The 13,800-nt window shown below is 37.4% G+C and overlaps 1 protein-coding gene across 8 annotated transcripts in view; it reads right to left on the bottom strand.

Moving 5' to 3' along the window:
* The window catches only part of KATNAL1 (katanin catalytic subunit A1 like 1), a 57,729-nt gene that overhangs the window by 31,602 nt on the left and 12,327 nt on the right, over positions 1 to 13,800 (bottom strand). For 5 of the 8 annotated variants that reach the window (XM_043891939.1, XM_043891941.1, XM_043891938.1 and 2 more), the window contains 2 exons: positions 9,762 to 9,934; positions 7,704 to 7,864 (listed from right to left, as the gene is read on the bottom strand). In XM_043891939.1, coding sequence (XP_043747874.1) covers positions 7,704 to 7,864; positions 9,762 to 9,923 — 323 coding nt within the window. In that variant the 5' untranslated portion in view covers positions 9,924 to 9,934. Of the gene's footprint in view, positions 1 to 134; positions 203 to 6,528; positions 6,666 to 7,703; positions 7,865 to 9,761; positions 9,935 to 13,800 lie in introns of those variants that run through there. The other 3 variants (XM_043891945.1, XM_043891946.1, XM_043891947.1) reach the window with 3 other exon arrangements.

Here is a 13,800-nt window from a genome sequence, read left to right as displayed (position 1 = left end):
AGTGTATACATCACAGCAGCTGCCAAAGGAACAAAGAGGGAAGAAGACAGAGGAAATTAGAGTGCAGCAGGGCGAAGACTTCTTTCAGGAAAGAAGAAACAAAATGAACACGTTATGATTTCAGTCTGACTTACCACTATCTTGTTCCCACTCCTTAGTTTATCTCTAATGAATTAAAATTTCTATCTTTCAGTTGTCTTTTCTGTAACATAAAAAAAAGATAGAAATACCATGTTTTTAGGCACTTATTATAATAAACACCTCGAATACCAAAATAAAAATTTCAAATGAGTGACTACTGAGTCCTACAGAGTAAGACAAATGCTCCCTAGAAAACTTACATAAAAGAAATAAAGTAGCCAATTGGATGGAAGTCCCACTCTTGGGACCCTTCAGCTGAGAATTTAGACCCTGGAAAACACCTGCACCCCTGCCCTCACTCTCAGACAATCTTGCTGCTTCTCTTCGTAACTGACTGTCTTCCCTACAGCTACTCTGACCAGCTGTCCTGCACCCCCTCCCGCACACGGGATCCCATCCCCTCTTGCCTATGCGGGGACACTGCTCCAGCATGGTCCCCTTTCTCCCCTGCACCATCACTCTGCCCCTTCCTGTTGCAGCACTCGAATCAGCACACAAACATCTCTAAACAACAAATTCTGATTCCACGTCTTCCCCAACTACTACTCAATTTCTGTGCTCAACAACACTTGTTGAAAGAACTGCAAGTACTCATTGATTCCAATTCCTCTCTTCCCATTCTCTGAACCCACCGGCCATTCCACCAAAATCACTCATCAGGGTCACCAATGAGCTCCACACTGCTAAATCCAATCCAATTCTCAACACTTATCTCATGTAACCTATATGCAGCTTTTGATAAAGTTGCTTAGAATCTTCAAATTTCAATTTCTTCTAAAAAAATATAGCGATGATATTAATAGTACCCATTTTAGAGGGTGGCTGTTGAAGATTAAGAAATAAATCATGTAGAGAGTTTATCAGCACAGTATCTTGTTCATAGTTAAAAACTCAATAAATGTTAGTTATTGTAGTTAATCAGCACTGCTAGCTACATTCTACCATAGTCTGTATGCTCCATACTCCAGAAACAGAATTCTGGAAGAGACTAAGACTCCAGAATGTTTAGAAGTGAGTATAATCTCAACCTGCCCATCATATTAGGCAATAACCTATTCCACCATATGAAGAATGACCCTAAAATTTCTTTCTTAAAATGCCTTACTTGCTGATGATTCCCAAGTAACTAACTACTAGTCCCAATCACTCTTAAACTGGCTCTCACTTTCAATTCCTATTCAACAGTTTCGTCTAGATGTTTAATTATCTAATTTTTCTCATCCTCTAAAGCTCATTAATCACCATATCCAGGCAATCCTAGCTCACTAACGGCTCTTACACCACTTTACGAGACTGCAAGCTCAGGAAGGCTGCACCCCGCCATATCCCTACAGCGGGACTGGCCCCCAACAGAGCACCTGGCATATGACAGGGGTCAGCATCATAGGTGAAGCTTTCCACAATGTCTGGATTATTTCTCATTTAGCTCCACTTCAGGGATTTGAACCTGGCCTACACTGCAGGCAGATTCTTTGCTATCTGAGCCACCAGGGAAGTCCCTAACACAGATGTTGGATAGATCAACAGTAGTGTTTTTTTCTTCCTAAGATTTCAAAACGATTTTACAAAACAATCTCATCATGATATACATTTTAAAGAGGTGAAAACTGAGGCCGGTAGAAGTGAAATTAACTTGGAGGACCACTCCATTAGCAGTGGCACTGATACAGAAACTTGCTCTCCCATCTCCCAACCTCGGGAAAGTTTCCCAGAGCCTTGGTGAGACACCGTAAGGATGAGAAGGCAGGGTACTCTGTATCAGTACCCAACCTTGGCCGTGACTGAGTTTTTTCCAGTGAAAACTGGGATTTTAACATGCAAGCAGTTACTTCATCTATTAGGGTATCCACAGAAAACATAAAGCAATGACTTTAATACCGAGTCAACAAGAATTTCCTCTTGGCTGAAATTCTACAGAACAGCACAAAGTTGCAAAAATCAGTCTTCCCACCTATCTGTACGCAGAAACACATTATGCCATTTCCCTTGGTTCCAGGTGAAACCGCATTAGAGGGCCTGTTAGAGTTATCTTTTTAAACCTGAATGGAAGAAACCAAGATGATGCTTTTCAGGCTGGGGTATCCTATTGCTACCACCATCTCTCCCAAAAGATGTCACTTTACAAGACCTAACACAATTATTTTTGAAGTTGAATAAAAAATACTTCGTTGAATATAATCTATGTCACATACTGCTCCTATACAGAAAATCTTAATGTCATGGCCTTAGGTCTCACTGGGAAAGATCATTTCTAAATGGCCTCATTAAAGAAAGTATGCTTGAAAAACTTACATGGCAAATATTATAAAACAATGTAATTAACACAAGATAGCTTTTAACTTGGGACACTAAGAATAATCTGGAAGCTCCATCTCTTTTGAATTTAATTCTAATATTGCCAGTACTCCCCATTATAATCCTACTTTTGTAGCTCAGTTTCCCCCAAATTTAAAGGCAATAAATCTAATTCATTTTTTAAAAGGCTGCTTTGATTTATCCAAGCAGCTGCTAGTGATCTAAAATAGGATCATGATTAAACTCAGAGGACATACAACATATGAGGTATAATCTGTAACGACAAGGCAAACTACTACCAGAGACCACCAGGGGTAACAGAAGAAGCTCTGTGTGAAAAGGACAGACCCACAAGCAGGGCTACCAAATTAGTGGCTAACAGCAAACATCAGATGCATCCTGGAAACACTTTATACAGAACAAGGTAAATTATATTTTCCGACTGACCCACACTGCAATTTCAGTGCGGTATTACCAGAGAGAAATTTTTTAAATTACATTATTTATTTCACTAAGCATTTTCAGTTTCTTTAAGCATCTTTAAGTACTTCATTAAGCATTATTTATTTTCCTTTTCTCCTACCCCCTCTAGTAAGAATTTAATCAAGTGCTTAACAGAATTATATATTATGTATTAGGATATACAGACACTTGTCAAAATATACCCACAAATATCACCAAGTATGTGTAGGAAAGTAACATGGCAGAGTGGATATAAACAAGACTCCTAAAGTTGAAGAGATCTGGGTTCAAATCCTGGCTCTACCACCTTCTTGTTCAGATGACTTTGGGAAAATAAACTCTATAAGGTTCAATTTCCTTAGCTCTAGATGGAGTTCATAACAGTAAATGAGCAATAGGAATATGGGTACACAGTACAAGTAGCTATTTCATAGGATCACTGGAGGTTTAAATAAGAGAATGCTTGCAAAGCACAAAGTGACCGATAACTAGTTATCTCATCCTTTTCCTGAAAATGATCACCCACTTCATGAGGCTTCAACATCTAAAAAAACCACATCCTGTCTGCCAGAGTTATTCAAAATGTTTCAGAAAACTAAGGATTTATGTAGAATACAAGAAGGACATAAAATTCCTTGCGGGATTTTATGAATGAGGCAGTATCATTTTTTAAATTCTGTTAGCTCTTACTATTTACATGAAAGAACACTGTAGCACTTTATTTCAGAGTTGATGATTCATTTTAATTATTACATGCCAGTTACTGTCTTAAACATTAAAATTTCTTAATTAATTTCATGAGGTAAATATCCCATTTTACAGAGAGTGAAGCTAAATGTTTAGAAGTTAAATAACTTGTACAAGGTCACAAACCAAGGTGGTGTCAGAAGTAGAATTCAAACTCAGATCTCATGGACTCAAGTGTCTTCCCACCACACCAAGAATATCTAAGGGCTATATTCAGTTTCACTAGCTCTAGGTGGATATTTTACTACATTTGTTTTATATGATCTGTAGAAGAAATGAAATTGTAAAAGGAAAAAAATTATACAAATTCAATCTCCCATAACTTTTAACCCTAATTCTATCAGCACATGCACACATTCTGTGCTACAATGAAGTTTACTTCATTCTACCTTACATAGATATCACTAATGCTGATATTACTTGGTAAAGGATCTGTGGATTTGCTGATATAAAGATTTTAAAGTTTAAAACTCCTAATTCTATATTACTCATGGTAATAGCATTCCTTCACTAGTAGAAGCTTGCAAGTCTTAGATTTGCTTTTATTAAGGATTTCTGATCCACAGAGAAAATATGTATATACACAATGGCTACACACCCACCATTATGGCAGAAAGTGAAGGGGAACTAAAAAACCTCTTGATGAAAGTGAAGGAGGAGAGTGAAAAAGTTGGCTTAAAGCTCAACATTCAGAAAACTGAGATCATGGCATCTGGTCCCATCACTTCATGGGAAATAGATGGGGAAACAGTGGAAACAGTGTCAGACTTTACTTTTTTGGGCTCCAAAATCACTGCAGATGGTGATTGCAGCCATGAAATTAAAAGACGCTTACTTCTTAGAAGGAAAGTTATGACCAACCTAGATAGCATATTTAAAAGGAGAGACATTACTTTGCCAACAAAGGTCTTGTCTAGTCAAGGCTATGGTTTTTCCAGTGGTCATGTATGGATGTGAGAGTTGGACTGTGAGGAAAGCTGAGTGCCAAAAAATTGATGCTTTTGAACTGTGGTGTTGGAGAAGACTCTTGAGAGTCCCTTGGACTGCAAGGAGATCCAACCAGTCCATCCTAAAGGGGATCAGTCCTGGGTGTTCATTGGCAGGACTGATGTTGAAGCTGAAACTCCAATACTTTGGCCACCTCATGCAAAGAGTCGACTCATTGGAAAAGACCCTGGTGCTGGGAGGGATTGGGGGCAGGAGGAGAAGGGGACGACAGAGGATGAGATGGCTGGATGGCATCACTGACTCGATGGACATGGGTTTGTGTAGACTCTGGGAGTTGATGCCTGGCATGCTGCAATTCATGGGGTTGCAAAGAGTCGGACATGACTGAGTGACTGAATTGAACTGAACTGAACACACAAGGGAAACTTTTTAAAATTTAGTATGGAGGAAGGAGGTTTGGAGAAACATATTCTGGTCCATTGATCTTTCACTTTCATTAAGAATAAGGCTTAAAAGACAAGTATAAAAATAAATCAAATCTGTGCTACAAGCCAGTTAAGGGAGGTCAAAGAAAAAGAAATAACTGGGTTGGTGTTTCTCTAATGAGAAGTTTTCAGGAAAGTGTTCATCAATGGGAAAATGCCAGCCACACTTTTTATTCAGTTTGAGCCACAGATATTAGTGTTGTTATCTGTGGCCACTGCTTTCTGCAGTATATCATGGTGCTCCAGCAACTAAGAACAGGTACTTCCTACACCGAAAGTTACTCCTAGATCCAGATGGCTTCACTGGAAAATTCTCCAACCATTTAAACATAATTAATGCCAATCCATCTAAAACTCTTCCAGAAAACTGAAGAAGGGAGAACACTTCAAACTCATTTTATGAAGCCAGCATTGCCCTGAAACCAAAGCTAGATTAGGACATGACAAGAAAAGAAAACTATAAATCAATATCCTCAATGAATACAGAGGCAAAATTTCTCAACAGAATATTAGCAAAGCAAATTCAACAACACATTAAAAGTATTATACATCATGACCAAGTAAGATTTATCCTTGGGATGCCAGGCTCAACACATACAAATCAATAAGCATGATCTCTCCCATCACCAGAATAAAAGATAAAAATCATATGATCATCTCAATAGATGAAGAAAAGCATTCGACAAAATACAAGATCCTTTCATGAGAAAAACCCTCAATAAATTGAAGGAACATACCTCAGCATGATAAAGGCCATGTACGACAACAACTAAATTACACTCAACAGTGAAAAATTGCAAGTTTCTCCTCTTATATCAGGAACAAGACAAGGATGACCTTACTCTCATCACTCTTATTCAACAAACACTGAAAGTTCTAGTTAGAGTAATTAGGCAAGACAAACAACAGGCACCCAAACTGGAACAGAATAAGCAAAAATCATCATTATCTGCAACTGGTAAGATTTTAAATACAGGAAACCTTAAAGGCTCACCGGAAAACTACTGAAAACTAATCAATGAATTCAGTAGGATACATGATCAACATAAAAAAATCAGCTGTGCTTCAATATATTAACAATAAAACATCTGAAAAAGAAATAAAATTATCCCATTCACACTGGCATCAAAAACAATACTTAGAAAAGAATCATCTTGTGTTTTTATAATGGGAATCATAAAATTATCTCTAACTCAGTGGAAAAACTCCTGACAAAATAAATTAACTACTTTTCAGTTCTTTAAATGCTTTTTGAAAATGTTAAGAGATCAACAAGCTAAACACATGATCACAGCTACTAATCAAAAGGAAATTTTATTTTCTGTGATGCAACACTCGGACCACAATATGACTTCACAAAAAAAGGGACTGAAAGCCAGAAAGAACTAAACACAGCTCCTGGTCTAGCCTAACTTACGGGTCAAGGTCTCCCAGGCCTCAATTTCCTTACCTGTAGAATTAATGAAGTTACTCGGTGTTGGCTGAATGCCTGCTGCTGCTGCTAAGTTGCTTCAGTCGTGTCCGACTCTGTGTGACCCCATAGACGGCAGCCCACCAGGCTCCCGCGGCCCTGGGATTCTCCAGGCAAGAACACTGAAGTGGGTTGCCATTTCCTTCTCCAATGCGTGAAAGTGAAAAGTGAAAGTGAAGTCGATCAGTCGTGTCCGACTCTTAGCGACCCCATGGACTGCAGCCCACCAGGCTCCTCCGTCCATGGGATTTTCCAGGTAAGAGTACTGGAGTGGGGTGCCATTGCCTTCTCCGAGCTGAATGCCTACTATGTGCCAAATGCTGCGTGAGCAGTGGAGTTTGCTATCTGTTATTTGTGTTGAGTAAATAAAGCCATGGTCCTTGCCCTTGCAAACTCCTACCCTTGTCAAGAGACAAAGAAATATAGCATAACTGGGATGAACACACTGTCATGCCTGGGCAAACCAGAAAAGGCTGCAATGAGGAAAAACAGTTTAACTGAGACTTGAAGAGTGAATATGAATTTCTTAGATGAGGATTATGGCTATTCCTTAAGGAAGAACAGACTGTGCAAAGACAGGAAGGTAGCAAAAAACAAGAAGAGAGAGGTTTAATATAGATGGTACACAGGCTGAGCATCAAGGAGATAAACCTCAAGCCTTACTGCCACACTACTGATTCACCCTTCCACCTTAAAGGAAAGGTAAGGTTCCTTCTATACTAAGATTCTGGAAACCGGCTGTAGGCCCAACCAGATGGATCCAATTTGTCCACCATTTCATCTGAAATTGTTAGTCTTTCAAAGCAAAAAAGCTTTGATGTTGACATTATGAAATCTAAAAAGAACTTGCTTAACTGATAAATTTATCAGTTAAACTAAACTTTAGGACCAGAAGTGGATTTCTACTGTTATGATTACAGTAGTAAAATATTTCAAAAGCAAGATATATGACAAATGACATAGTTCTGTTCTTTATCAACTACAAACCCTGTAGACACACATGTGTGAAAATTATAAACAGCTACTAAATTTACATGGGGCATGCCGCCCCAAAGAGTTTTTCATACTTGGTTCAAATAAAGCTTTACTTTTCACTCTGAACATCAATTAATTCAAGAAGTACCTAAGGAGAACAAACATAAAGTTCCACTTACCTGTGTTCCGCAGGTACGGGGGGCGGCCACACGGCAGGATCTCTAAATGGTTCATCTTGACAGGACACAGGGAAATCTGGGGGCCTGTCGATTTTAAAACTTTCCAAAGTACTGACAATACTTTTAACTTGTTCATATTCTTCCAATAATTCCTGCCGAACCTTTAAAAAAAATAGCCTTTATGCTATGAGCTATTTACGTAAATTGCCAACAACAAACTGCTATAGAATGTTAGTTTTCTTAATGCCATTCAAAGTATGCAAAATGAGTCATTAAAACACAGTCAAAAAACCAAAGAACTATTTAAAGTAATATAGATAGGAGGGCAGGAATTGGTTTGGAAAAAGACATATACCTTTTCTTAAGGCAAGTAGTTATATATCTTTCATAAAGAAATTCTTTCTACCAAAGAATGTGATGACCATTAAGACAATTCAAAACAAGCAACTAAGTTATTAACCAGTAACCATTCCCAGAAATCTATAATGTTATGCTAAATTCTTTTAATATATTTGTAAATAACACCCTCAAAACTTGTCAGCCAAAATTTTCATCAGCATTTCCTATCCCTATTATCACAAGATATGAAATGCCTCTCACGGGCATCTTAAAGCCCTGAGTGGCATAATACCCATTTCCAGTTTAAGTTCTGCTTCATCAAAGTCTGAATTCTTTTGGCCTTGTTTAAGATCTTTCAAGTCCAGGCTATAGTTTATTTTAAGCTCAGAGGCAAGATTTTTCCCACATTTAAAAAACTTTACTGAGCACTATGTGGAAATTCTTATGTTTTCAAATTTTGAGCCCAAATTAATTTTCAAAGGCAAACAGATAACAGATTGAAAATTACATTTATAAGCTAATTTCAATCATTCCAATTTTTTAACCAGAAAGCACACTTTATTATAAAGCAGAGCATAAGAAGCTTTCCCTTAACTTTATCTCAAATAACATATAGAAACATATAAACAAGTCACAAAACCAAAGAAAAATCTAAATTCACCTAATATATGCAACTATATGCTATACTAAGAGAAATGAAATTTCAGAACCTAATGGCAATAAACATAATAGAAGTACCAGAATAGAAACGCTCACCATTTAACACAATTAAGAACATGTCAAAAATATTTCCACGCTGGATTAGTAAACAAGTCTTGTCTGTGGCTAGGACACCAGAGAGAAGAACTCAAAAATTTCAATTTGAGTTAAAACCAATATATTGTTCTCACTCAACATAATTTGGTAACACTTAAGTTGGAAAATAAGCCAAATTTACCCTGAAAACTTAGTAAAACATCAATTTCTGACCAGTGGAAAACTTAAAAGAAACACTTGAAAGGCATTAGCACATAAATGAAACTTCAAAGAAATGCTTGACTTTGTTCTTTTAATTTTAAAAGGATTTTAAGTTTTAAGAGTAAATGGGGAAATTGTAATTCAAGTTTTTATTAACTAATATTATAAAATCAAATTGTATAGTCAAGAGACAGAGTAAATATATTAGTGTGTTTTATTAGATTACTGACTCCTTTGTATTTGTAAAGAGTCTTTCAAAAGAAGAGGAAACTTTCTTAAAGGAAAAGTTTTGTGAAATGGGTCAAAATTACATGTAAAAATGAAAGGGGAAAGGGCAAATAGAAATACCTCATTTCTACAACTTGTAATCACACACAATTAGTCAACTGAAGAGGAAAGAACAATGAGAATCAATTTGAATTAAGTGGCTTTGAAATACATCTCAAAAATACTGAGTTGACCAAAAAGTTTGTTCTGTTTTAAGTAAACCTAAAAGACATTTTTTCATTTTCACCAAGGCTTTTATTGAACAATGTGTTCACTAACTGAACAAACTTTTTGGCCAACTCAATATATTATGAAAAACATATACATATTAACTAGGAAAGACAGAAAAACTATCCAGAGTACATTTTTAAATATATTTCAGCATACAGACAAAAGAGAACTATTCGCAAAATCTCAAACTGATTTTCCAACTCAAATCTTTCCAGTGTAGCAGACCGCTGTCCTCACCCACTGAACACTTCCACGTGCTCTTACCTGCTGCCATCTGCCTTTGACCGCCGGGTCTCTGACTGACTGGCAATGTCTCTGAATCTGCTGGATCACCCCCTGGTAATATACCATGGATGAGTCATAATTTCCAAGAAGTGCATATTCTCTTCCTTTCTTTGCGTTGTCACAAATCTCAGCCAAATTCATCCTTCAGAGATCTAAACATAAAATATAATGGCTTTTTATTAAGTTTTCAGTACTGACTTTAAAGCATTTCTTATTACACTTTAAAAGATCTGCTTAAAACTACTTTGAAAGTCAAAATGTTTCTCTCATTCTTTGAGGTTATCTGAATGCATCTTATAATGATACTGGACAAAGTTCCCAATTTTGGAAATGCACAGACTACAAAAGAACACCCACGGAGATAACCAGAGAAATGACACAGATCTGCACTATCAATTTATGTTCCAGCTACATAAATTAGACATCAGTTCTCCTTGCTCAGTCATAATCACCACAAGCTATACTAACAGTAAAGATCAACTTGCTTTATTTTAGTCGGTTTACTCTTGACAATGTAAAGCTAAACATATAAATAGCTCACATTTTCCACCGACATCAATTAAAACTGCAAAAATTATTTTTCACTAAAACTATCTGGCCCCAAGAACAAAAAGGGCAGGAACTTTCTGACTTAAGGAATACATTTTAAAACTACAGCCTATAGTTGTCCATGCATCATTTATATGCATTTAAGTGTTTCATACAACTTAAATCTAAGCAAAAACCTGAATTTAACTATCTGATGTGCCCCAATCTGGTAATCTATGCTCCTGCCATTCTCTAGAGATTTTTGCCTGTGCAAATCACTATCATTAATCTTCCCCTTCTACAAGAAGCTAGGAAAAATACCATCTGAACCTCTCGTTTCCACCAAAGCCCTCCAGCTCAATAATTCTGGCTTTTTCCCAGGCTTCTCAACAGTCTCCCAAGATCATCCAAGGCTTCTATGCAAAGATACTTTCCACTGAAAACTGTCCAGAGATCCAGAAAAATGAAATCTTGGGAAGGAGTCCAAATTGACCTACTCTTACTTCCTGGAACAGTAAACCAAGAAATACACTTAGAGAAAAATCATTTTGTCCCATGCTTTCCTGAGGGGATTAAATTTTGATGGGAGTAGCCTGGCTCTTCCTCTCTACCTCTTATCTGTTCTTAAGGGGCTCAGAACCTCTTCTTCAAAACTAACCACAACTACTTCTAGGCATTTTAGCTGACTCCAGTACATTCTTGAAAAGATTAAAGTCGTTTCTTTTTATTTGTTCTGCCATTTTAGTTGCCCCTTCTCCCAGCATAGGTTCCTTGAAGGCAGCATTTATGTTACTTGAGAATCACACTGCAGCAAATAGTATGCTAGTCTTACATAGTAAGAAATTTCAACATTCAGTAGATCTACCCACAGAATATAGGACAACCATGGAAAGCCTTTTCTTCAAATTCAGTTCAGTTCAGTTCAGTTACTCAGTCATGTCCGACTCTTTGCGACCCCATGAATTGCAGCACGCCAGGCCTCCCTGTCCATCACCAACTCCTGGAGTTTACTCAAACTCATGCCCATCAAGTCGGTGATGCCATCCAGCCATCTCATCCTCTGTCGTCCCCTTCTCCTCCTGCCCCCGATCCCTCCCAGCATCAGAGTCTTTTCCAATGACTCAACTCTTTGCATGAGGTGGCCAAAGTATTGGAGTTTCAGCTTCAACATCAGTCCTGCCAATGAACACCCAGGACTGATCTCCTTTAGGATGGACTGGTTGGATCTCCTTGCAGTCCAAGGGACTCTCAAGAGTCTTCTCCAACACCACAGTTCAAAAGCATCAATTTTTTGGCACTCAGCTTTCCTCACAGTCCAACTCTTACATCCATACATGACCACTGGAAAAACCATAGCCTTGACTAGACAAGACCTTTGTTGGCAAAGTAATGTCTCTGCTTTTTAATATGCTATCTAGGTTGGTCATAACTTTCCTCCAAGGAGTAAGTGTCTTTTAATTTCATGGCTGCAATCACCATTTGCAGTGATTTTGGAGCCCCCAAAAAAGTAAAGTCTGACACTGTTTCCACTGTTTCCCCATCTATTTCCCATGAAGTGATGGGACCAGATGCCATGATCTTAGTTTTCTGAACGTTGAGCTTTAAGCCAACTTTTTCACTCTCCTCCTTCACTTTCATCAAGAGGCTTTTTAGTTCCTCTTCATTTTCTGCCATAAGGGTGGTGTCATCTGCATATCTAAGGTTATTGATATTTCTCCCGGCAATCTTGATACCAGCTTGTGCTTCATCCAGCCCAGCTTTTCTCATGATGTACTCTGCATATAAGTTAAATAAGCAGGGTGACAATATACAGTCTTGATGTACTCCTTTTCCTATTTGGAACCAGTCTGTTGTTCCATGTCCAGTTCTAACTGTTGCTTCCTGACCTGCATGCAGGTTTCTCAAGAGGCAGGTCAGGTGGTCTGGTATTCCCATTTCTTTCAGAATTTTCCACAGTTTAAATTACAATTCTTCAAATGAGTCCTTAGACAAAAGCATTAATTCTGCTAATATATGCAAGAACACAAAGATGCACAATGGAAATATTTCCATGTAAAGTAGGGTCAGCAAACTTTCCCTGTGAAGGGCTAGAGTAAATATTTTTAGCTTTGAGGGGCAACAGGAAAATTTGAGGGTATTATGTAGTAGTTATATATAAAAGAGACAAAAATGTCCATAATTTTTATCAACAAAATTCAAACTATTATAGTAGTAATCATTGAGTACAACTTTTTGCAGAACAGGGGATATGATTTCATGTAGTTGGGATTCAGAGTTAAGTGTTTCCTATCATCAAGATCAACTGTAAATGTTCATGTGTCAGTACTGCTTTTTAATAAGATTTACACATTTCATGTTCAAAAGTGTCTGTTTACCAAGAGAGGTATTGTCACATACTGATATCAAATCACAAGCATATAATTTCAATCCAGCATATTCACTGTTTGAAAAACATTTGAAGGTTTTATTCTTCTCTTGGTAAGTCATTACACTGCATATTAATCAATTCCAAATGAAGGTTAAGTGGAAGTATCTCCATTACACAGTTAAATGGATTTTGTAACATGGAAATTTCATTTGACTTGCATCAAAGTAGTTTGAGCTCAAATACACTGAAAATCTGGGTGGGAACAGAGATCTCACTTCTTTGCTTTAACTTTTGACAGTGTAGAAAGCTATATATTATAAAATAGCACAGTACTACTTGTGATTCAAACATTAGCTGGCACCAAAATAACTTTAGGTTCGCACGTAAGCAGTCTGATCCTGAAACTTTCCATTGAATTTATTAAGAAACATTATCAAGTCTGCAGCAAAGCTGCTTTCCAAAGCTATTCAGTGTTCAGTAACAGTGGATGAGAACAGTTCCTCTCATTCAGAAAAATTTCAGATTAGCCCATAACTCAAGACTGCAATAGAACTTCGCCACTACAAGCCACGGAACTGCTGTGTGGCAGGGAGACGTCAGGATATTCTGCTTCTGACAAAAATTCAAGGAACTGACAATGGTTAAGCCCTCAAGAGTAACACTCCTGCGTCTTAAGACACTAACGGTTTCTTATCACATGATAGATTCAAATATTCTCTGCAAAATACCTGCTGATTATAAAAAAGAACCATCAACTTTAACCACCCTATGTTTTCACAGCTTTGTAAATTTGTTCACGTAAGCCTTTTTCTCTTCTACACATATTTTTATTTTTTTACCACCACTAGCTCCAACACATCAGATTCCACTTCAGGTTGTACAGAATAAGTGTATTCTCAACTTTTTAATAAATATTCCTGTCTGTAGCTATTCCATGAACACTATTCATTAAATATTATTTCTTCAGTAACTTCAAACTCAGCATTGACTTTGCAAATAAACACTTGAGCTGTTTTGGTAACATCTGTCAATTCACCAAGAGCCAAGGAAAACCACTCAAAATCATTTGCCTTGTTTTTTTTAATTGACTGATGTCCTCAACTATTCTAGCAATTGTTCTCA

This window comes from Cervus elaphus, chromosome 30, assembly GCF_910594005.1.
Source record: "Cervus elaphus chromosome 30, mCerEla1.1, whole genome shotgun sequence".
NCBI classification, from domain to species: domain Eukaryota; kingdom Metazoa; phylum Chordata; class Mammalia; order Artiodactyla; family Cervidae; genus Cervus; species Cervus elaphus.
This window is presented reverse-complemented; position numbering and strand designations above follow the sequence as displayed.